This window comes from Podarcis erhardii (assembly GCF_964252035.2).
Source record: "Podarcis erhardii genome assembly, chromosome: 10".
In the NCBI taxonomy this organism is placed as follows: domain Eukaryota; kingdom Metazoa; phylum Chordata; class Lepidosauria; order Squamata; family Lacertidae; genus Podarcis; species Podarcis erhardii.
The window spans coordinates 2,167,837-2,193,605 of NC_138500.1; the positions used below are offsets into that span (position 1 = coordinate 2,167,837).

At 43.7% G+C, this 25,769-nt stretch overlaps 2 protein-coding genes across 2 annotated transcripts; both read right to left on the reverse strand.

Annotated features, from left to right (window-relative positions):
* Positions 1 to 921: 921 nt before the first annotated feature.
* Positions 922 to 2,146, reverse strand: LOC309351643 (olfactory receptor 1f45-like; the record flags this gene model as incomplete). The annotated part of the gene is made up of 2 exons (XM_081879431.1): positions 922 to 1,853; positions 2,023 to 2,146. The coding sequence occupies 2 exons, from the start codon at positions 2,144 to 2,146 to the stop codon at positions 922 to 924; spliced, it is 1,056 nt and encodes a 351-aa protein (XP_081735557.1).
* A 21,261-nt stretch (positions 2,147 to 23,407) lies between these two features.
* LOC309351644 (olfactory receptor 1f45-like) lies at positions 23,408 to 25,257 on the reverse strand (the record flags this gene model as incomplete). The annotated part of the gene is made up of 3 exons (XM_081879432.1): positions 23,408 to 23,448; positions 23,988 to 24,988; positions 25,134 to 25,257. 2 exons carry the CDS (start codon positions 25,255 to 25,257, stop codon positions 24,033 to 24,035), a joined length of 1,080 nt encoding a protein of 359 aa, XP_081735558.1. The 3' UTR covers positions 23,408 to 23,448; positions 23,988 to 24,032.
* Between the last annotated feature and the right edge of the window lie 512 nt (positions 25,258 to 25,769).

The following is a 25,769-nucleotide window of genomic DNA, read 5'->3' on the forward strand; positions in this document are numbered from 1 at the left end:
AAGCCAACAGGAAGAACCAGGCACGGGTGGTAGGAGATGGTGTGGTGGTGTGGCGGAGGAGGTTGGCCAAAATGCTGGGGACTGTGATGGAGGAGTAGCAAACGTCCATGCAAGACAAATGGCTGTGGAAGAAGTACATGGGGCTATGAAGGTGGGGATCCAGGAGGATCAAGCCGACTATGGTGAGGTTCCCCAACAGGGTAGATCACCAAGCAGATCACCAAGAACACCAGGAACAGGTAGGTCTGACCATGCATGATCCCGGAGAAACCCAGAAGAACAAACTCCGTCACCTGGGTCCAGTTGCTGCTGCCAGCCATGGGAAATGTGGAGATTATCTGTAGAGAAAGAAGGATGGCGTTTGAGGGAAAGGCTGCCAGGCAGAAAAGGGAAACCGAGGAAGTTCCTGAATTGTGGGGAGGTGAAGTAGAAGACCCTTTGGGTCCCTTACAACTCGACAGTTCTGTGATTCTATGATTGTAAGTGGTCTTCTAAGACCATTGATCCATTTAATTCAGTGTTGTTGTTGTTGATTAAACTTCTTAGTCTCTTGTCACCCAAATGTCTCCAAGTGACTTATGGCAAAGGAAAATTATACAATACATAATACCATGTGGAGAAGGGGGGGGAGTCATATTATATATTGATATTTCACTTAAAATTCTATTGGAGGGGAGGGGAAACCAGCCATATAAACAGGACGAGCATCTCCACCTCCATCGTTCCACCCAGACACTGAGGTCCAGCGCTGAGGGCCTTATGGTGGTTCTCTCTCTGTGAGAAGCCAAATTACAGGGAACCAGGCAGAGGACCTTCTCGGTAGTGGCACCTGCCCTGTGGAATGCCCTCCCACCAGACGTCAGAGAAAATAGCTACCAGACTTTTAGAAGACACTGTGGTATAGAGCAGCAGAAATGAGAGTCAAACTATCTTCCGGCAGTTCAGAACCTTCCTCAGTGCTTCCTTCACCTCCTTATTGCGGAGGCTGTAGATGAGGGGGTTCAGCATGGGGGTGACGATGCAGAACATCGCTGAGATCAGTGTGTCTATCTCCAGAGAGTAGCCGGTGCTGGGGCGGTTGTAGTTCACCAATTCATTTCCGACGCAGAGGGTGACCACAACCAAGTGTGAGGCACAAGTGGAGAAGGCTTTCTTCCTGCCAGTGTTGGAGTGAATCCTCAGAATGGAGGCCAAGATGTAGAAATAAGAGAAGATGATGAAGAGAAAGGGAGCCAGGCCCACAAAGATGCTGGTGATGTGAGTGGCCAATTCATTGATGCTCGTATCACTGCAGGCAATTTTCAACAGTGGGGGCACATCGCAAAAGATTTGGGGAATCTGGTTGGCTCCACAGAAGCGAAGCTTGGAGGCCAGGGCAGCGTGAATCGCTGAGTCCAGGAAGCCCCAGACCCAGGAGGCCACAGCGAGATGGACGCACAGCCTGTGCCTCATGAGACGGCTGTAGTGCAATGGCTGGCAAATGGCAGCATAGCGGTCATAGGCCATGATGGCTAACAGGGCAGGCTCACATCCAAAAAACCCGACCAGAAAGAATGTTTGTGCCATGCACTGGTTGTAGGAAATGGTGTGACTCTGGTGCAGGAGGTTCATCAGGATCTTTGGCATGACGACAGATGAACCACAAATGTCCAAGCAAGACAGGTGACTGAGGAAAAAGTACATGGGGCTGTGAAGGCGCGAATCCATCAGGACCACGATTAATATCATGAGGTTGCCCGTGACGATGGCCAGATAGGCAGCTAGGAACACCAAGAAGAGGGGAGCTTGGTTGCGTGGGGCTCTGGAGAGGCCCAAGAGGATAAACTCTTCTACCTGTGTTTGATTTTCTGCATCTATGAGGAAGGAAAGAGGAGGGTCTGAGAAGAGAGAAAAGTGACATTGAAGGAAGCCTAATAGTAGTCATCCTGTTATAAACAGATATCTGTCCCACCAACATTCTTTTTCATGTTTTCTAGGTAAATATAGAGCCAGATCCATACCTTTAAAACACAGTTGGGAGACTTCCGGTTGGTCGCCCGGTAATGGCAGTCAGGAGCTCTTTCGGCTGAAAGAGCCCCAGCACATTGAAGCAAGGGGAGACCACGAGAGCATTGTGGTTTCCCAAAAAAAACCTCAGGTCGGGCATTCTGAGGACCTGGAGATCCAGCGGGTGCCTTTTTGTGACTCCCCTGCTCCCCAGTAAACTCGTAAGAGCTCCGAGAGCGAGCGGGGTCGGAGACGCGGCACAGCGGAAAAGACTGCTTCCTTCACTGTACGAAGCTCCGAGACTGGCAATTGTGAGCAGCCAATTTCTTCTTTTAAAAAAGGACTTAAAATTCAAAACTGTTAGTAAAGCGAAAGTCTTAATTTGAATATTTGATCAGTGAAAAAAGGGGCTTAAAAATGGAGGTCGGTCCCTTTTGTTGGAAGAAACTGGAATCGGTGTGCAAAGACAGAAGCCTAAACAGAAAAAAGAACTTTGAAACTTTGCAGGCTTTTCTTCAAATGAAGGAAAAGGAATCCCACTTAAGATTGAGGGGGATCTGGATGAAGAGAAACTCAGGGAATCTTTGACGGATTTTTTCATGGCATGGTGGGACTTGAAAAAGGGAGAATTTGAATCATGGATAGAAAAAGCCTATAGATTTGGGGCTAAAAAGGACACAAAAATAACTTATGACTGCATTTAAGACCAAGGAACAAAGAGATATTATTCTGGGACACCACTATAAAAAAGGCCTTAAAATACAGGACAAATCTATTGTGCTCTTCAAAGAAGTTCCTCGGCAATTCCTCAGCTTGAGATCGAATTACACAGAATTGACAAACGTCCTGAGAAAGAAAAGCATCTTTTTTAGGTGGGAATTCCCAGAGGGCCTGTCTTTCAGATTTGAAGGAAGAAAGCAAAGGATTAAGACTGTGGGAGAGAAGGACAGATTTCTGCAGAAGTACGCTGTGGAATTGGGACTGCAAAGCCCACAGGTGTCAGGGGCAGAAATGGCATCCCCTTAATTCAACATTATGGCTTTGAGAATTTATTCTTGGAACGTAAATGGTTTAAACTCTCCTCAAAGAAGGAGACAGGTTTATCATGAGCTGGAAAAACAGAATTTGGATATAATTTGTTTACAGGAAACACACATCACAAGATTACATAGAAAAATTCTAATAAATAAAAGATCTGGACAAGAATTTATTTCTTCGGATAAAGATAAAAAAAGAGGAGTGGTTTTCTATATAAAAGAAAAATGGAATCCAAAATTGATTTTTAAAGATGAGGAGGGAAGACACATAGCAGTGGAAATTACCACACAGGGCGAAAAATATTTGTTATTAGGAATCTATGGACCTAATGATGGCAAAGCAGAATTCTTTAAGAATTTGGAAACAAGCCTTCTGGAATACTTGGACTATAAACTAATTTTAATGGGTGATTTGAATGGAGTGGCATCTACTTTGATGGATAGGACTCAGAGACAAAAGATTTCGAACAAGACTACCCAAGACTTTCTTTGATATAACTGATAAATTTGATCTGTCAGACATATGGAGAGTCAGAAATCCAACTGAAAAAGACTTCACTTTTTTCTCAGATGCAAACTAATCATTTTTGAGACTTGACTACCTATGGTTATCCAGAGACTTGGTTCCCAAGGTACTAAAAACTGAAATTTGCCCTAAAACTTGCTCTGACCACAGTGCAGTTTCTGTGCAACTGAAGATGTTTGTAGAGGGCTCCTTCAGATGGAGAATGAATGATGATTTGTTGAGAAGTACTTTGATTGTAACTAAAGCCCAAAAACCCCTAAAGGATTATGTAATGGTTGTAAGGGGGTTACTTGTGCGTAAATTGCCTTCGGTTTAGTTTGATTGCTTGCCCAACCATGCTTAGGCTCACAGCTCGCCCTCCGTGACCTGTTAGTCACTTGCAGAATCCGTCAGTGGGCGTTTCTTGAACCTCTTCCAGCATAAAAGCTGTTTGACGCCAAGTCTCCGCCTATGTTCCCTGTGCGGAACTCGTCTGCGCAAGTAAGGGGAAGGCTGGGGCGTGCCAGCGCTCTCTCCACTAGTTTCTGGTGAAGGGTCTCGGAGCCCTGTCACCAATTCCTCCATCTCCCTCTCTTCTCTACCTCTCCGGCATCGCTCTGGAGCCCTGCCTCCGCCTCTCGCTCTGATGTCAGTTCCCTGACAGATTATTTTGAACTTAATATGAACCAAGGAACGGAAACAAGGGTTATTTGGGATGCCAGCAAAGCAGTAATGACAGGATTCCTTATCCGGCAAAATTCAATTAGGAAAAAGATACAAAATGAGCAAAAAGATAAAATTTTGGATCAACTAAAAGAGAAAGAGAAGAAGCTCAGAGGAAATCCAAAAAAATTGCAGCTACAAAAGGAAATTAAAGCTCTTCAGATTCAATATTCACAGATTATAAACCAAGAAATGAATGGAAATTAAAGAGGATGAGACAAAGGAACTTTGAATTGGCAAACAAATGTGGGAAACTTTTAGCCTGGCAAATGAAACAAATGAAAAGAGGCAAAAGCAAAGTACTATCACAAATATCGTAACAGAAGGAAAATTTGTGGAGAACCCTGCTGGCATAAGAAAATGTTTTTATAAATACTACAAGAAACTGTACAAAAAGGATAAAGAGGACCAGGTGAAAATTGAGCAATTTATTCAAATTAATGGTTTGCAGAAGATTGCAGAGGATAAAAAGATCCTACTAAATGGGTCAATTACAAGACAGGAAGTGGAACATGCAATAAATTTAATGCAATTTGGCAAGGCACCAGGACCAGATGGTCTATCAGCAAAATATTATAAGACACTGAAGGACTGGCTTATCCAACCCATGGTAGAAATATGTAATCTGATTCTATGAGGGGGCAAAGCACCTGAAACCTGGAACGAAGCTTATATTACTCTGATTCCCAAACAGGACTAAGATAGATCCAGTGCCAAGAACTATAGACCAATCTCCTTACTCCTTACTTAATGTGGATTATAAAATTTTTGCAAATATATTAGCTAACAGGCTTAAGAAGGTTTTATCTGAATATATACACAAGGACCAGGCAGGATTTCTGCCTGGAAGACATATGAAAGATAATATTAGGAATTAGGTATCTGAAGAAGTGTGCATGCACACGAAAGCTCATACCAAGAACTGACTTAGTTGGTCTTTAAGGTGCTACTGGAAGGAATTTGTTTTGTTTTGATTAGGAATGTGGTTGACATTCTGGAAAAGTTGGAAGCAAGAAAGAATTGTAAAGCAATGTTAATGTTTATTGATGCAGAGAAAGCCTTTGACAACGTATCTTGGAGTTGTATGTTAAATAAGTTAGAAAGTATGGGGGTTGGCCAATATTTTTAAAATGGTATTAAAGCGATCTATCAGGAACAAAAAAGCTAAAATCATTGTGAATAATGTGGTATCGGAGGAAATGAGAATTGAAAAGGGAACCAGGCCAGGGTGGTTCCACTTTCCCCTCTGCTGTTTATTTCAGTCCTGGAGGTCCTGCTAAGTATGATTAGAAAAGATGAACAAATTAAGGGTATAACAGTAGGCTCCAAACAATATAAATTAAAAGCCTTTGCGGATGATCTAGTACTGACATTACAAGATTCAGACTCCAGTGCAGTAAAAGCACTGGAGTTGATACAGAAATTTGGGCAGGTAGCGTGATTTAAGTTAAATAAGAGCAAAACCAAAGTATTGGAGGAAAAACTAGGTAATGATGAAAGAAAACTACCAGAAGAAATGACGGGCCTGGATTTTGTTAGAAAAATTTAGTATCTGGATATAAACCTGTCTGGGAAAAAAATGAATTTATACAAAGATAATTATGAGAAATTATGGAATGAGATAAAATGGGATTGAAAGATTTGGTCAAATTTGAAACTGTCACTAATGGGCCGAATTTCAGTGGTTAAGATGAATGTATTGCCAAAGATGTTATTTTTGTTTCAAGCCCTCCCAATCATAGACAATGTGAAATATTTTAAAGAATGGCAGAAAGCTTTATCTAGATTTATCTGGCAGGGAGAAAATCCCAGAATCAAATATAAACTACCGTATTTTTCGCTCTATAACACGCACCCGACCATAACACGCACATAGTTTTTAGAGGAGGCATGCCACCCATAGGCATTCCCTCCATAACACGCACAGACATTTCCCCTTACTTTCTAGGAGGAAAAAAGTGAGTGTTATGGTACAAAAAATACGGTACTTTCAGACTCCAAAGAAAGAGGGGGATTCTCCCTGCCAGATCTGAAAATTTATTTTGAGGCAGCTGCTTTTTGCGAGATTAAAGACTGGATAAAATTAGAAGACACTGATGTTTTATATTTAGAGGGTTTCGATAACTTGTTTGGATGGCATGCATATTTATGGTATGATAAAGTAAAGGCCCATAATGCTTTCAAAAATCATGCAATTAGGAAATCTCTGTATAATGTGTGGATAAAATATAAATATCTTTTAGAAAGGAAGACGCCCAGATGGCTTTCACCGATGGAGGTGAAGGCCCAGAAAAAAATAAATATGGATATCAAGTGGTTGAGGTATTCAGATTTACTATTAGAGGAGAAAGAGAGTTATAAATTAAAACCATTTGATCAAGTTAAGGACAAGATAAATTGGTTACATTACCATCAGATTAATGAATTGTATAAATTAGATAAGAAAATGGTTTTGCTTCTGAAAAATCTAAGTTGGAGTTGTTGGATTCCAAAGTAAAAAAATTGTCTAATATGTATAATTTACTGCTGGAGTGGCATACAAAAGACGAACAAGTTAAATCAATAATGATAGATTGGGCAAGAGATGTAGGACATAATATAATGTTTGAAGACTGGGAAAGATTGTGGAAGAAAGGGGTCAGGTTCACTGCATGAACAATATTAAAGGAAAATATTAGGAAAATCATGTATAGATGGTACTTAACTCCTGTAAAATTAGCCAAGATGTATCATAATAGTGATAATCTCTGTTGGAAATGTAAAGAAAAAGAAGGTACCTTTTTCATATGTGGTGGACCTGCCCCAAGGTGAAAGACTTCTGGGAGAAGATTTATAATGAACTGAAAAAAATGTTGAAATATACATTTATTAAGAAACCAGAGGCCTTTCTTCTTGGAATAACAGGTTTGGAACTGCCCAAGAAAGGTGTTAAATTATTTTTGTATGCCACAACTGCTGCTCAAATTTTATTAGCTAAGAACTGGAAAACACAAGAAGTACCAAGAGTGGAAGATTGGCAGATGAAGATGATGGACTTTACGGAGCTAGCTGACTTGACTGGAAGAGTCTGCGACCAGAAGGAGGAGGACTACCAGGAAGAATGGATGAAATCGCTCAGATTCAGAAGGAGGTAGACTCCACCGTGGGAGCAGGGCCAGGGCGGGAGAGTGCTAGAGTTCTGTCTGGTCCTGTTACATGGGATCAATTCCAATCTGTTACCTCCGAGGATGTGGACAGGCTGCTTGGACGAGTGAAACCGACCACCTGTCTCCTTGATCCTTGCCCATCCTGGCTGATAAAAGCGAGCCGGGAAGGGCTGGGCGATGGGCTCTGCGGGGTGGTGAACGCTTCCCTCTGTGAGGGAGCCTTCCCAGACCCGCTGAAAGAGGCGGTCATTAAACCGCTTCTTAAAAAAACATCTTTAGACCCGGCCAATTTGGCCAACTATCGCCCAGTCTCAAATCTGCCATTCTTGGGCAAGGTGATTGAGCGGGTGGTTGCTGAACAACTCCAAGCACGCCTGGAGGAAACGGACCATTTGGATCCCTTCCAATCGGGATTCAGGCCTCACCATGGGACTGAAACTGCCTTGGTCGCGCTGGTTGATGATCTCCGGCGGGCTAGGGACAAAGGTGAGAGCTGTTTCCTAGTTCTGCTGGATCTCTCAGCGGCCTTTGACACCATCGACCATAACATCCTTCTGGACCGTCTAGAGGGGCTGGGAGCTGGGGGCACTGTCATACAGTGGTTCCGCTCCTTCCTCCTGGGCCGTGTCCAGAAGGTGGTGGTGGGGGGTGAGTGTTCAGACCCCTGGGCTCTCACTTGTGGGGTGCCTCAGGGTTCTGTCCTCTCCCCCATGCTTTTTAATATCTATATGAAGCCGCTGGGAGAGATCATCAGGGGGTTTGGACTGGGTGTTCATCAGTATGCAGATGACACCCAGCTCTACCTCTCCTTTAAATCAGAACCAGTGAAGGCGGTGAAGGTCCTGTGTGAGTGCCTGGAAGCGGTTGGAGGTTGGATGGCGGCTAACAGATTGAGGTTGAATCCTGACAAGACAGAAGTACTGTTTTTGGGGGACAGGAGGCGGGCAGGTGTGGAGGATTCCCTGGTCCTGAATGGGGTAACTGTGCCCCTGAAGGACCAGGTGCGCAGCCTGGGAGTCATTTTGGACTCACAGCTGTCCATGGAGGCGCAGATTAACTCTGTGTCCAGGGCAGCTATCTACCAGCTCCACCTGGTACGCAGGCTAAGACCCTACCTCCCCGCGGACTGTCTCGCCAGAGTGGTGCATGCTCTAGTTATCTCACGCTTGGACTACTGCAATGCGCTCTACGTGGGGCTACCTTTGAAGGTGACCCGGAAACTGCAATTAATCCAGAATGCGGCAGCTAGACTGGTGACTGGGAGTGGCCACCGGGACCACATAACACCGGTTCTGAGAGATCTGCATTGGCTCCCAGTACGTTTCCGAGCACAATTCAAAGTGTTGGTGCTGACCTTTAAAGCCCTAAACGGCCTCGGTCCTGTATACCTGAAGGAGCGTCTCCACCCCCATCGTTCAGCCCGGACACTGAGATCCAGCGCCGAGGGCCTTCTGGCGGTTCCCTCATTGCGAGAAGTGAGGTTACAGGGAACCAGACAGAGGGCCTTCTCGGTAGTGGCGCCCGCCCTGTGGAACGCCCTCCCATCAGATGTCAAAGAGATAAAGAATTACCTGACGTTCAGAAGACATCTTAAGGCAGCCCTGTTCAGGGATGTTTTTAATATGTAATGCTGTATTGTTTTTAATACTGATTGGGAGCCGCCCAGAGTGGCTGGGGAAACTCAGCCAGATGGGCGGGGTATAAATAATAAATTATTATTATTATTATTATTATTAAATTTAAAGACTATTTAGTTAAACATGTTAAATATACTTAATTGGAAAGCTTGCAATTACCAGATAGGCTTAGGATTTAAATATGTAATGTGATGAACTAATATGTTTAAAGTTGAATGGTTAAGAAAGAAAGATGTTAAGTGATTAAGTTAAATTTTTAAGAATTTAGGTTTTGGAAAACCGTTAAAATGATATACACTGAAATTCAACCAGGGGGATACGAGGAAGTCACTTAACAATGTTATGAAGTTTGGTTTACTTATGGTGGAGATGCATGTTTTGTCTGTCTGTCTGTCTGTCTGTTTGTTTGTTTTTTAAAACAAATTCTGCAAAAATTAATAATTTTTTTTGAAAAAAATAAAAATAAAACACAGTTGGAGTGCATGGTTTCTTGCTTTACAGAAACAATCTACAAAAATGCAAACACAACCCACTGGCTAATAACTGTTAGTAAATAAGGCAGAAGAAAGAATGGCAGAAGTTAAAGAGGAGTGGAGAGAGAAAGGGACCAAAATTGTGGGTTTTAATAATGGCAGAGGTTTGAAGAAAGCACGCATGGAGAGACACTGAGGGGGTTTTGTTTTTCAAAAGCAAACAAGTCAATTTCTACAAGCAGAAATAGAGACTGGTAGAACACAGAACTGAACACCAAGAAACATTTGCAATATGATTATAAAAGATACAATTGGATACAATAAGATTAATACCATTAGCCTGACATGCATGAATTTATGATGAAATAATGGAACCCTGGGAAGGGGCAGAGGCAAGTAAGGGATTTGAGAAATCCCACATTTGGATGTTTTATTGAATGTGTAAACAGTATTGTAAGGTTTTTAATTTCTTTTATTTTTTTAATGTTTACTTTATCTGAGGTGATATTTCTTATATTGAAAATTTATAAATAAATGAATGAATAAATAAATTGTGACCTCTCCCCACATCACCCCCTGTTCACTCTACTCAAACTTTTGCCCTTGTTTGAAATCACCACCCCACCCCCTCTGCTTTCCTCCATTCCTGTATTATTCTAACTTCTGGAATTATTTGAAAACACAATTCTGCATCCGTGCATCCTTGATTTACTCAAACTTCTGCCATTGTTCAAAACGGTCACCTTTTCCCTGTTCAGCGCCTGTCTCTTCTCGGTGTACTCAGACGTCTCCCTCTCCCACTCCACAGCTGCCTCTTGTGAAAAAGGCAATGTGTGTGAGCCCAGCAAGTCTTCTTCAGTGCTCTGAGACCTCTGGCTAAAGTTTAGCTACCTCGGCCAGTAGCCATGGATAGACTTGTCCGCTTGCAATTTTAGTCGCAGTAAGTATTGATCTTTCCTATTCTAATTCCAGAGGGTTCTGGAAGCTTCTCTGTGTGATGCAAGCTGGTGCAAGCTGGAAGTTTCTAGCCAACAAGTAAGTTTCTATTCTGCCTGGAAACAAGCAGAACGTTCCTGATGTTTGGCCTTTTCCTTCAGAAAACTAGGAGTTCAGAACACTACTAGGATTTCTGAATACAACCAGTTGTGAGGAGGCAGCTTGGGCAAAATCTCTTCTCCAAGATCTCTTCTTGAAGATTTCATGGTGACACCAGGGCCCATGTGAGCAAACTTCTCTGCTGCCTGCCTTGTGGGTTGCTGGCTGCCTTTCCTTGTAGGGGAGCAATTGTTACCTTGTGTGTTGACCATGGGGATATCTGTGCACAGAGAATCCACAGAGAGGAAGGCTGCAGCTGCAGTGAATCAAAATGTCCCATGGGAGTAGGATTTTTTTGCAGGTATGCTAGAGCCAAGCACAATGGATGGTGTCCTTTAATTGGGGCACCCTTAATTGCTAATAGGGAGGGGACAGGAAGCCAGCAGTAACCTCAGAGCTATTAAGTCATGTTACGGAAAGTGTGTCCTCCTGGCGAGATTGAAATTCCCTTTGAGACTCCTTTTCAGAGCTCCTGTGTGGATGTTGTTAAGCCAGGTGAGAAAGCAAGGAAGGAAGAGCTATGGGGAAATTAAAATTCTGTCTCTCACCTGCCAGCCACCAGCGTTGTAGGCAGTTAGGACAAAGAGGAGGAGATCATCCTTGGTGAGAGACTCTAGTGACTGTGGCTAGTAAGAAGGTGGAAGCAGTAGCCAACGCAGGAGATGTGGAAGGGCACAGCTTTTGGGAGGCTGCCAGCTTCCTGGGCTGTGCCTGGACCAGAGAGGAAGAGAGTCTTCTTCCATGGAGGCAAACTCCCACTAGCAAGGAGCACTTTGTCCAAGGCCACATTATCCCTTATGTCCCGGGAGGTCACTATGTTCTGCAGGAAAGGCTATCCTTGAAGTCCCTAAAATATCCAAAGCCTAGTCCATGGCAGTTTGGAGCAGTGCCTTCAGAGTGGCTGTTTTGTATAATAATAATAATAATAATAATAATAATAATAATAATAATAAATTTATTATTTATACCCCAGCCATTCTGAGCAGTTCCCAACAGAATATTAAAATCACGATAAAACATCAAACATTATAAACTTCCCTAAACAGGGCTACCTTCAGGTGTCTTCTAAAAGTCGTATAGTCGTTTATTTCCTTGACATCTGATGGAAGGGAGTTCCACAGAGTGGATGCCACTGCTGAGAAGGCCCTGCTGCTGGTTCAACATCCATGTTGAGATAGGGCAGATGCCCATTATTTGTATTTTCTGGAAACAACTGAAGATACTCTTATTCTGGCAAGCTTTTTCATGCAGTTGGCGTGAAATATTGCTCAGGGTGAAGGTTCGGTAGGCTTCCGTCGTGCATCTCTGCTCCTTTGGACCTCTGAGCACAGCACAGTAAAACACAGTGAATTGGCCTTCTGCCTTCTGTGTGTGCATCGTATGCATAAATCAAGATTCCACTCAGCTTCTTTATACGCTAGAAGCTTTATTTACAGCAGCAATAAATTCAGCCAGTGTCCAGAGAGAAAGACATCCTCCATCCCGGACAAAAACGAAAGTACAGACAGAACAAAGAAACAGATCCCGGATGTAGATCTCTCCGCCCCTCAGAGGTAGGACGATGGAACTGAGCTGGTTAACCCTGTAAGCTCTGGTTCCCCTCACACCCCCTCTCGTCCTGTGCTGCGGGGGACTTGTAAGTATCACCACTTACCCCAAAACCAAACCTTCACACAACTCCCCACAACGCTAGAAGCGCAAAGGTTTTGTGAACCCATCTGCTAAGTTCCTTTGGCTTGGACGGTACTGCAACTTCACCAAGCCTGTTTGAACACTCTGACACACATTCTGGAAACGTATGTCCCGTGTTTGGTTCTGGCCTTAGACTGCCCAGACTCTGCCAACTTCAGACAGGGTTGATTGTCCTCCCAAACAGTGATGGGCAAGCAACACTCCCGGCAGATTTCCTGAACCAGACACCTGTAGAACTCCGGTTTCTGGCACAACTCTGACAGTGAGCTGAGCACAGCTTCAGTAGAGGACAGTGCAATGAGACTCTGCTTCTGGGACTTCCACCCAACTGAATATTCCCCAAACTTTATTACCATTCCAGATACAGACTTCCTGTCGTCCAGATTCGCCCAGTCGCTATCTGTCCAACACATGAGCTTGGTGTCACCTGTAGCTGACAGTTTGAGCAGGACGTCTTTGGTATCCTGCAGGTATCTTAGCACCCGCTTAATACCATTCCAGGCATTTACACTGGGTTTTGTAGCTTCCTGGCTAAGCAGATTGGTAGCAAAAGCAATGTCCAGCCTGCTCCACTGGGAAAGATACAACAGACTACCCAGAGCTGACTGAAAGATCTCAGCATTCTCAAACTCAACGCGTTCTCCTAGCTGACTGTCTTTCACGTAGCTTGTCTCCATGGGTGTCCTAACCCCTGCACAATCAGACATTCTTAAATTCTTGAGCAACTGCTTAATCTTGCCTTTCTGACTGAGCAAGAAGCTTCCATCTTCAGACCTGTCTATCTGTACCCCTAGGTAGACCTTCACTGCACCCAGGTTCTTGAGTTGAAAACGTTTTCCAAGCTCTTTGGCAAACTTCTGACCTGTTTGTCTGCCCTTGAGACATGAATTATGTCATCTACAAACACCAAGACCAGTTCTTGTGACTCTCCTGACCCTTTTGGGTACAGGCAGCTGTCAGCAAGACTCTTCTTGAAACCTAACTACTCTAAGGCTTCATTCAGACGCAAGTTCCAAGTCCTGGCTGACTGTTTCAGCCTGTAAATTGACTTGTGAAATTTCCACACAGCATCCAGCCTTCAAACCCTGGAGGAGGAAGCATGTACAGATCCTCCTGGAGGTCTGAGTTCAAATAGGCCACATCCACATCAAAGTGATGCACCTGAAAACCTCTTTGTGCAGCAATAACTAAAAGCATGCACAGAGTTTCACTCCTGGAAGTGGGAGCATATACCTCAGTGTAATGCAGCCCCTTCCACTGTGTGAAACCTCTGGCTACTAGCCTAGCCTTGTATTGTGGTTCCCCTGTTGCTGTGGGTTTAAGACGATAAACCCAGTAACTGCTCACGGCCTGCTTGCCCGCCGGCAGCATCTTGAGGGAGAACACACCCAGAGACTCCATTGAGCCTATCTCCTGCATTGCCTCATGCCATTTCCTGGCTTCTTCCTGAGGCAGTTTCTGAACATCCTTAAAACTCTCAGGTTCACATCGAGCCATACTGACCCACACGTTTGTGACTGCAAACCTGTCTGGAGGTTTACCTTTAGTTGTGTGAGCGGAACATCTCAGCACTACTTCAGGTACCCCCTCTGACCCGCTAGGGCCAGTCAGAACTCCTTGCTGTCAGAGAATTCCCCCTCTGACTTACTGTGCCTTCTGGACTTCTCAGCTGGACCTGTAGGTGAGGAAGGAGCACTTCTCTGTTCAAGCTTCACAGCTTTAGGAGAAGCTCTTCCCTGTTCCTGCTCTGGGTCAGGACTCTGTGTCTCAGCAGCAGGTTCAGCCTCTACCTCTTCTTCATCAGCAAAATCAAGCAGACTCCCTGAAAGAATGTCAGGGTTCCCATGTATACGGGTCCACCTGCTCTGTTCACAGAACTCAGCACCTCTGCTGATTAGAACCCTGGACTGATTGTCATTTGGATAGGCAAATCTCCACCCCTTGATCTCTGGCTCATACCCACAGAAAATCATCTTTTGGGACCTAGGGCCACCTTTTCTGCGCTTGGCCTTTGGCACAAGGACCCAAGCCTTGCAGCCAAACACATGGAAGAAATGAACCTTGGGCTTCTTGCTGTGGAGCAGAAAATAGGGTGTGTCCCCTACAATAGAACAGAAAGAATGATTCAAAGTGAACGAAGCATTCCGCCATGCTTCCCCCCAAAACCTCTGGGGGAGCCCAGCACCAAAAAGCAAAGTTGCAGACATCTCCTGAAGCATTCTGTTCCTGCATTCTGCAACACCATTCTGTTGGGGACTGTGCACGACAGTCAACCTATGGCGTTTCCCCTTCTGGCAGAAGAAACTCTGGTGAACTCCCCACCGTGATCAGTCTGAAAGCTCTTAACACGCAATGAGTATTGCAACTCAACTGCTGTTATTCAGTCTCTCACTATCGATGCAGCCTCACTCTTGTGTTTGATTGTAAAAAAACAGCCATTTCGTGAAAAATCATCCACCTGAGAAAGAGCAAAATTGATGAACATGATGCAACCCTCTCTTTATGGGAATTACAGAGAAAGGAGAAGAATTTAAAACTTAGATTGGTTCCTGAGAGTGAGGGCGACAACCTTGTGGGATTCCTTAAAAACAACTTTGCAGAATTTTGGCATGAGGAATGGGGAGAAGGAGAAGGAGTTGAGATTGAAATAACAACAGCCTTTCGGCTAGGTAGGAGGCAGACAAAGAAACCAAGGGACTGTTTAATCACATTGGGATCCAAGGAACAGAGAGATAAAATATTGAATCTACACTACCAAAAAGCCTTGGTGATCCAAAATTCTCAGGTACAGATTTTTAAAGATATCCCTAAATACATTTTGGAGGTGAGAACCCTCTTTAAAGAATTGGTTGATCTGCTCAAGAAAAACGCCATTCCTTTTAGATGGGAATTTCCACAGGGTTTGTCCTTTAACTTCAAAGGAAAGAAGATCAAAATAAGAACAATCCAAGATAAAGAACAGTTTTTGGGGAGAAGACTTGCAGAAAGACCGGGAAGACTTGCAGAAAGGAACTGTAGACGAGGAAGAACCAACTGATATTGCTAATCTGTCATTTGGACTTTTGTTACCACCATCAGAAGAAGAACAGAAACTTGGAGCAGTTGGAGGAACAGGTACTTAATAACAAAATGTCTCTGCAACTTCTTAGCTGGAACTGTAACGGTTTGAACCTTCCCCGAAAAAGACGCCAAGTCTTTCATATTTTGAAGAGAGAGCAGTTAGACTTAATATGCTTACAAGAAACCCATATTGTCAGGACACACAGGAAATTATTGATAAATAAGAGACTGGGACAGGAATTTATCTCATCAGACAAAGTGAAGAAAAGAGGAGTGGTGATCTATGCAAAAGAAAAATTGGCTCCAAAAATGATATTTAAAGATGAACAAGGAAGATACCTGGCAATTGAAATACAAATTCAAGGAGAAAAAATTCTGATAGTCGGAGTTTATGCACCAAATGAAGGGAAGGCTGAATTTTTTAAGAAGTTGCATGAGACCTTAATGGACTTTCTGGATTATAAAATCGTATTGATGGGAGATATGAATGGAGTCGTCTCCACAAACATGGATAAAGCACAGAGACAAGTGATTTCAAAGGAGGGGAGACTACCAAAGACTTTTTTTGAAATGACTGAAACTATGGACTTGATTGATATCTGGAGAACAAGGAACCCTCTTGAAAGAGAGGGAACCTTCTTTTCTGAAGCAAAAATGACATGGACAAGAATTGACCAAATTTGGATTACTAGCAGCCTGGCGCCAAGAACCAAAAAAATAGAAATCTGCCCAAAAACCTGCTCCGACCATAACGCTGTAAAGATGGAGATGAAATTAACAACAACTGGATCCTTCAGATGGAGAATGAATGACACCCTATTTAAAGATGAAGAGATTTATAAAAAGGCCCAAAAAACATTGAAAGATTATTTTGAGATAAATTTGAGAACAGACGTGGAGAAAAGAACAATTTGGGACGCTAGCAAAGCCGTGATGCGAGGTTTCCTAATTCAACAGAACTCTATAAAAAGGAAAAGACAAAATGAGAGGAAAGGAAAAATTTTAGGAAAAATGAAAGAAGGAGAAAAGAAATTGAGGTCCAAACCAAAGTCCCAAGAGATCTTGAGAGAGATAAAGTATTATCAGACGCAATACATGGAATTGATGAATCAAGAAATAGAATGGAAAATAAAGCAAATGAGACAAAAAACATTTGAATCTGCAGATAAATGTCATGGCAATTAAAAAAGAGGCAGAAACTGAATACAGTGACCAGCTTAGAGATGGAGGGAAAGACCATCTACAAACCCAATGAGATAAGTAATTGTTTTCAAAGCTTTTTTAGGAAATTATATGCACAAGGGCCAGTAAACGAACAGGAAATTGAAGAATTCCTTAGAAACTACGGATTACCAAAAATTTCAGAACAGAATAAAAGGATCCTGAATGAGAAAATAACAGAACAAGAGATAGAGGGGGCCATCCAGAATATGCAACTGGGAAAATCACCAGGACCAGACGGCTTGACCGCCAGTTACTACAAGAAGCTGAAGGATTGGTTAATACAACCTCTAAAGGAAGTTTGCAATGAAATTATGGAGGGGGCAAAGGCACCTGAATCGTGGAAAGAGGCTTTCATCTCACTTATACCGAAATCAGAGACTGAAAAAAACCAGGTTAAAAACTACCGCCCTATATCTTTACTCAATGTGGATTATAAAATTTTTGCAGACATTTTGGCAAAAAGATTGAAGCGAGTGTTACTAGGGGAGATTCATAAGGATCAAACTGGCTTTCTCCCAGGGAGACATATGTCAGACAATGTGAGGAACATTATCGATATTTTGGAGCTGTTAGAAGTTGACATTAATAGAAAGGCTGTTTTGATTTTTGTGGATGCGGAGAAAGCCTTTGACAACATTTGTTGGAGCTTTATGAAAAAGAATCTCCAAGGGATGGGGGTAGGCCAAGGTTTTGAAAACGGTATAGGTGCAATATATTCGGAACAAAAAGCAAAGTTAATTGTAAATAATGTGGTAACGGAAGAAATACCTATAGAAAAAGGTACACGACAGGGTTGCCCAATATCTCCTCTACTTTTTATATCAGTCCTGGAGGTTTTGTTAAATATGATTAGAAAGGACCAGTTGGTTAAAGGAGTTCAGGTTGGAGCCAGACATTATAAACTAAGAGTATTTGCAGATGACCTAGTTTTGACTTTACAACAGCCAAACATTAGTACCAAAAGAGTGTTGGAATTAATTGAAATATTTGGTCAAGTAGCAGGATTTAAATTGAATAAACAGAAAACAAAGGTTTTGGAGAAAAATTTAACAATGGAAGAAAGAGAGAGGTTTCAGAGTGAAACAGGTTTGGAAATAACGAAAAAAGTGAAATACCTGGGGGTAAATTTAACATCTAAGAATCTGAATTTATTTAAAGACAATTATGAAAAATGTTGGTCAGAAGTAAAGAAAGATCTAGAAACATGGTCAAGGTTGAAATTGTCCTTGTTAGGTCGAATTGCTACTATTAAGATGAATGTATTGCCTAGAATGCTTTTTTTGTTTCAGAACTTACAAATTCTGGACAAGATGGATTGTTTCAAGAGGTGGCAGAAAGATATATCAAAATTTGTCTGGCAGGGCAAAAAGCCCAGAATTAAGTTTAAGATTTTAACTGATGCAAAGGATAGAGGGGGATTTGCCCTGCCGGACTTAAGATTATACTATGAAGCAGCAGCTTTCTGCTGGCTGAAAGACTGGCTACTTCTTGAGAACACAGACATCTTAGATTTGGAAGGATATGACAATTGTTTTGGTTGGCATGCATACTTATGGTATAACAAGGCAATGGTGTACAAAGGTTTTAAAAACCATACTGTTAGAAAAGCATTATATAATGTTTGGAGCAGATACAAAGATCTACTGGAAACTAAAACTCCCAGGTGGTTGTCACCAATGGAAGCCAAGGGGGTGAAAAAACTTAATATGGATTCTAAATGGCCAAAATATTGTGAAATCTTAGAATATGAAGGTGAAAGGGTAAAGCTTCAGAGTTACGAAAAACTAAAGTCCAAAGTTCGAGATTGGCTGCATTACTATCAGATAAATGAGACATTTAAAGAGGACAGGAAAATAGGATTTCAGAAGGAGAGGTCAAAGTTAGAAACGGAACTGTTAGAACCCAATACTAAGAATCTGTCAAGAATGTATAATTTGCTGCTTAAATGGAATACACAGGAGGAAACGGTGAAATCAGCTATGATTAAATGGGCACAGGATATCGGTCATGACATTATGTTTGCTGACTGGGAACAGTTATGGACCACTGGTGTTAAGTTTACGGCATGTAATGCCTTAAAAGAAAATATAATGAAAATGATCTACAGGTGGTACATGACCCCCAGTCAAGCTTGCAAAAATTTACCATTTGCCCAATAATAAATGTTGGAAATGTAATGAGAATGAAGGTACCTTTTATCACCTATGGTGGACCTGCCCGAGGGTGAAAGCATTCTGGGAAATGATCTATAATGAAATTAAGAAAGTCCTTAAATGGACATTTACTAAGAAACCAGAGGTTTTTCTCCTGGGCATGGTTGGCCAATTGGTGCCAAAGAAGGATAGGACTTTCTTTATGTATGCTACTACTGCAGCAAGAATTCTTCTGGCAAAGTATTGGAAGATGCAAGAACTACCTACTCTTGAAGAATGGCAGACAAAGGTGATTGACTTCATGGGACTGGCAGAGATGACCGGCAGAATTCGTGACCAGGGGAAAGAGGCAGTGGAAGAAGACTGGAAGAAATTTAAAATATATCTTAAAAACTGTTGTAAAATTGAGGAGTGTTAAGATGTCAAGGGGTAAGAAGCAGAGAATTACAGCTGTAATTAACAAATTTATGGGAATTTAATGAAGGGAACTAAATGGATAAATTGACTAAAGGGTTGCTAAAAATTTTTAAAATAAGGATGCAGCGAAAGGGAGGTAAGGGGAAGTCGATTGAAAGAAGTTACAAGAAAATAAGATTATGAATTTATTTATGTTTGATTTGTTTATGTTTGTTTGTATTTTGTGATGTGCTTGTTTTTTAATTATGTGTTTTAAAAACTGAATAAAAATTATTATAAAAAAAAGAGAGAGAAAGAGCAAAATTGGCCCCACCCAGACTGGCCACTGGCATAGGGCCACACAAATCTGCGTGCACCAGTTCAAAGGGTTTGGGGGTTACCCTGTCAGACCTAGGATAAGAACACTTTTTCACTTTTGCCTGTTTACAGGCCCTGCAATCAAGAATTTTGGCACATGACTTCATTTTGCACCCCTCAGTGCACTCTGGGATCTTCTTCATGTATCTCCAGTTCATGTGACCCATTCTTCTGTGCCAAAGATGGTGGCACGCATCATGGACTGGAATGTTGGCACATTGAACTTGTGCTGCCTCAGTGGCACTCGGACCCACAAGAGAGGTTTGTAGCGCAAACAGCCTATCTTTGCATTCCACACTGATCAGCTGTCACCCACCCCTGGAAATGAGACATGTTATTCTCAAAACAAACTCTGAAACCATCAACAACAAGAGCAGAAATAGATAACAAACAGCAGGACAATTTGGGGAAAACGTAAGCCTCAATCGACTCCTGTAAGAAAGAACAAGACAGTGAGCCAGACATAGTCAAAGCACATTTGCTTCCATCTGCAAGGCAAACTCCCCCCCAGATTTTACAGAGGTGTAGTTACACAAAAAACCACCAGAGAGCACTAGGTGGTGTGATGCTCCACTGTCAATCACAAAGGTCAGCACATTGCCCTGGTCACAGTCCTTGATTGTTGCCATGGAAGCTGCCAAGTGCCTTTGCTCCAAACCATCTCTGCCAGTTCCCCTTTTTCTCGGCTTCCCATGCTTTGCAGATGTGCTAATCTGGTGGTTGCCATGGGAGATGACCTTGAATCCTTCTGGTGCCTCTACCGGACAGTCTCTCACAAGATGGGAGGGGGACCTGCATCTGTAGCAACGTCTCGAAGCAAAAGCTTTCACAGTGTCTCCACTCCTCCCTGCATCCCCACTCTTGGATGCAGGACAGCCTGGGCCTGCTCGAACCCCTGCTCTCTGTCTACGGGCCTCTTCATCACATAGCCTCCCCGAGACAAAGAAGCAGCTCCCAGAAATGTGGCCCTCAGCTCCCGCTGTCGTTTCACAAATCCTCTCCGGCACCTGCCAAGCAGGCTGAGCCATCTTGAGACCCTCAAGGTGGTGCAACAGCAAAGTGTCCACGTTAGCCCTCAGCATACACAGCACCCACTGATCTCTCTTCAGAGCAGCCTCCACGTCTGCTGCAGCAGCTCCGTTTGCAGCCTGGATCAGTGGGGCTTGTGTGCAGTGCCAGAGCCCTTTGGCCAGAAGCCATGCCCTCATTCTTCTGGACCAGTACTCCCAATTCTGCCCATTGAGCCTTTCAAATGGGACATTAAAGGTCTCCTGAAGCTCTGCCATCTCCTCCCCCGGACATTAGTACTCACGCTAGCCGGCTTCAAGGGGATGCTTCCTTCAGCAAGATCCTTTCTTCCCAGTGAGCACTCTGCCTTGCCTTAAAAGGCACGCAGCATAGCAGAAGCTCCAGCTGGATTTCTCTGTGGCTCTTTAAGGACACAGGCACAGCGCAGGCTTCGCAGAAAGCTCTCTTGCCTTTGGAGCGTGACTAGTCCATAACCTGTAAATATTGCTCAGGGTGAAGGTCCGGCAGGCTTCCGTCGTGTATCTCTGCTCCTTTGGACCTCTGAGCACAGCACAGTAAAACACAGTGAATTGGCCTTCTGCCTTCTGTGTGTGCATAGTATGCATAAATCAAGATTCCACTCAGTTTCTTTATACGCTAGAAGCTTTATTTACAGCAGCAATAAATTCAGGCAGTTTCCAGAGAGACAGGCATCCTCCGTCCCAGACAAAAATGGAAGTACTGACAGAACAAAGAAACAAATCCCGGATGTAGATCTCTCCGCCCCTCAAAGACAGGACGATGGAACTGAGCTGTTTAACCCTGTAAGCTCTGGTTCCCTGCACAGTTGGGGAAGGGTCCCACAGATTTACACTTGCTCATGAACCTACCAATCCCATCTCTTCCCACCCACACAACTCACCGCAACAGAGTTCAAGATTTGGCTTAACTCAGCATCCAAGCACAATGCACAAGCACTGGTGGTTTTGTTCATGTATTTGTTTTTTATTGACAATATTTATTTGCCACCCAACAACAACATTTTCTGGGTCACTTACATATTTATTATTTATACCCCAGCCATTCTGGGCAGCGCCCAAAAGAATAATAAAAGCATGATAAAACATCAAACATTATAAACTTCCCTAAATAGGGCTACCTTCAAGTGTCTTCTAAAAGTCAGATAGTCGTTTATTTCCTTGACATCTAATGGGAGGGCATTCCACAGGATGGGTGCCACTACTAAGAAGGCCCTGCTGCTGGTACAACATCCATGTTGAGATAGGGCAGATGCCCACTATTTGTATTTTCTGGAAACAACTGAAGATACTCTTCTTCTGGCAAGTTTCTTCACGAACTTGGGGAAGGGTCCCACAGATTTATACGTGTTCATGAACCTACCAATCCCACCTCTTTCCACCCACCCAACTCACCGCAACAGAGTACAGTGGTAGCTCGCAAGACGAATGCCTCGAAAGATGAAAAACTCACAAAACGAAATAGTTTTTTGTTTTTTGAGTTGCTTCACAAGACGGATTTCCCTATGGGCTAGCTTCGCAAGACGAAAATGTCTTGCAAGTTTGTTTCCTTTGTCTTGCAAGTTTGTTTCCTTTTTCTTAAAACCGTGCATTCACTTCGAGGAGCAACTCATAGCACGCGGTGTGGTAGCCTTTTTTGAGGTTTTTGAAGACTTTGGTGATCTTTGAAGCTTTCCCAAAGTCCGTGCTTCGCAAGACAAAAAAATCGCAAGATGAAAAAACTCGTGGAACGAATTAATTTTGTCTTGCGAGGCACCACTGTACAAGATTTGGCTTAACTCAGCATCCAAGCACAATGCACAAGCACTTTTTTTGTTTGTGTATTTGTGTATTTGTTTTTTATTGACAATATTTATTTGCCACCCAACAGCAACATTTTCTGGGTCACTTACATTAAAAAGAAACACAGATGTGAGCAACAAAATATAAAGCTTTAGTCATAACAAAAGCTGTCAGCGGCAACAGAAAATAAATGAAGATTTTAAAATGTATTTTCCAAGTTTCTCTGGGGGAACAAAATGGCTTTATATATTTATATTAGCTGGCCCCAAAGGCCACATGGTGGAGATGAGGGTGTCAACCTCCAAGGAGTAGCCTGCTCTGGGGTGGTTGTAGTTCACCAATTCACTTCCAAAGTAGAGGACGACCACTATCATGTGGGAGAAGGTCTTGCGCTGCCCCGGTGTTGCAGCAGATCCGCGAGATGGAAGCCAAGATGTAGACATAGGAGATGACGACTACCAGGAATGGGCCCCGGCCCATAAAGATGGTGGTTATGTGAACGGCAATTTTGCTGATGCGCTTGTTCCAGCAGGCAATTTTCAGCCGTGGTGGGAGGTTGCAGAAGATGTGGTGGATCTGGAAGGCCCCATAGAAGTGTAAATTGGAGGCCAAGGCTATGTGGACCACTGAGTCCGGGAAGACCACGACCCAGACGATGGTGGCTAGCTGCACGCACACACGCGGGCTCATGAGGTATGAGAAATGCAAAGGCTGGAAAATGGCGGCATAGCGATTGTATGCCATGGTGGCAAACAGCCAGCACTCAGAACCCAAGAAAGCCAACAGGAAGAACCAGGCACGGGTGGTAGGAGATGGTGTGGTGGTGGCGGCGGAGGAGGTTGGCCAAAATGCTGGGGACTGTGATGGAGGAGTAGCAAACGTCCATGCAAGACAAATGGCTGTGGAAGAAGTACATGGGGCTATGAAGGTGGGGATGCAGCAGGATCAAGCCGACTATGGTGAGGTTCCCCAACAGGGTAGATCACCAAGCAGATCACCAAGAACACCAGGAACAGGTAGGTCTGACCATGCATGATCCCGGAGAAACCCAGAAGAACAAACTCCGTCACCTGGGTCCAGTTGCTGCTGCCAGCCATGGGAAATGTGGAGATTATCTGTAGAGAAAGAAGGATGGCGTTTGAGGGAAAGGCTGCCAGGCAGAAAAGGGAAACCGAGGAAGTTCCTGAATTGTGGGGAGGTGAAGTAGAAGACCCTTTGGGTCCCTTACAACTCGACAGTTCTGTGATTCTATGATTGTAAGTGGTCTTCTAAGACCATTGATCCATTTAATTCAGTGTTGTTGTTGTTGATTAAACTTCTTAGTCTCTTGTCACCCAAATGTCTCCAAGTGACTTATGGCAAAGGAAAATTATACAATACATAATACCATGTGGAGAAGGGGGGGGGAGTCATATTATATATTGATATTTCACTTAAAATTCTATTGGAGGGGAGGGGAAACCAGCCATATAAACAGGACGAGCATCTCCACCTCCATCGTTCCACCCAGACACTGAGGTCCAGCGCTGAGGGCCTTATGGTGGTTCTCTCTCTGTGAGAAGCCAAATTACAGGGAACCAGGCAGAGGACCTTCTCGGTAGTGGCACCTGCCCTGTGGAATGCCCTCCCACCAGACGTCAGAGAAAATAGCTACCAGACTTTTAGAAGACACTGTGGTATAGAGCAGCAGAAATGAGATTCAAACTATCTTCCGGCAGTTCAGAACCTTCCTCAGTGCTTCCTTCACCTCCTTATTGCGGAGGCTGTAGATGAGGGGGTTCAGCATGGGGGTGACGATGCAGAACATCGCTGAGATCAGTGTGTCTATCTCCAGAGAGTAGCCGGTGCTGGGGCGGTTGTAGTTCACCAATTCATTTCCGACGCAGAGGGTGACCACAACCAAGTGTGAGGCACAAGTGGAGAAGGCTTTCTTCCTGCCAGTGTTGGAGTGAATCCTCAGAATGGAGGCCAAGATGTAGAAATAAGAGAAGATGATGAAGAGAAAGGGAGCCAGGCCCACAAAGATGCTGGTGATGTGAGTGGCCAATTCATTGATGCTCGTATCACTGCAGGCGATTTTCAACAGTGGGGGCACATCGCAAAAGATTTGGGGAATCTGGTTGGCTCCACAGAAGCGAAGCTTGGAGGCCAGGGCAGCGTGAATCGCTGAGTCCAGGAAGCCCCAGACCCAGGAGGCCACAGCGAGATGGACGCACAGCCTGTGCCTCATGAGACGGCTGTAGTGCAATGGCTGGCAAATGGCAGCATAGCGGTCATAGGCCATGATGGCTAACAGGGCAGGCTCACATCCAAAAAACCCGACCAGAAAGAATGTTTGTGCCATGCACTGGTTGTAGGAAATGGTGTGACTCTGGTGCAGGAGGTTCATCAGGATCTTTGGCATGACGACAGATGAACCACAAATGTCCAAGCAAGACAGGTGACTGAGGAAAAAGTACATGGGGCTGTGAAGGCGCGAATCCATCAGGACCACGATTAATATCATGAGGTTGCCCGTGACGATGGCCAGATAGGCAGCTAGGAACACCAAGAAGAGGGGAGCTTGGTTGCGTGGGGCTCTGGAGAGGCCCAAGAGGATAAACTCTTCTACCTGTGTTTGATTTTCTGCATCTATGAGGAAGGAAAGAGGAGGGTCTGAGAAGAGAGAAAAGTGACATTGAAGGAAGCCTAATAGTAGTCATCCTGTTATAAACAGATATCTGTCCCACCAACATTCTTTTTCATGTTTTCTAGGTAAATATAGAGCCAGATCCATACCTTTAAAACACAGTTGGGAGACTTCCGGTTGGTCGCCCGGTAATGGCAGTCAGGAGCTCTTTCGGCTGAAAGAGCCCCAGCACATTGAAGCAAGGGGAGACCACGAGAGCATTGTGGTTTCCCAAAAAAAACCTCAGGTCGGGCATTCTGAGGACCTGGAGATCCAGCGGGTGCCTTTTTGTGACTCCCCTGCTCCCCAGTAAACTCGTAAGAGCTCCGAGAGCGAGCAGGGTCGGAGACGCGGCACAGCGGAAAAGACTGCTTCCTTCACTGTACGAAGCTCCGAGACTGGCAATTGTGAGCAGCCAATTTCTTCTTTTAAAAAAGGACTTAAAATTCAAAACTGTTAGTAAAGCGAAAGTCTTAATTTGAATATTTGATCAGTGAAAAAAGGGGCTTAAAAATGGAGGTCGGTCCCTTTTGTTGGAAGAAACTGGAATCGGTGTGCAAAGACAGAAGCCTAAACAGAAAAAAGAACTTTGAAACTTTGCAGGCTTTTCTTCAAATGAAGGAAAAGGAATCCCACTTAAGATTGAGGGGGATCTGGATGAAGAGAAACTCAGGGAATCTTTGACGGATTTTTTCATGGCATGGTGGGACTTGAAAAAGGGAGAATTTGAATCATGGATAGAAAAAGCCTATAGATTTGGGGCTAAAA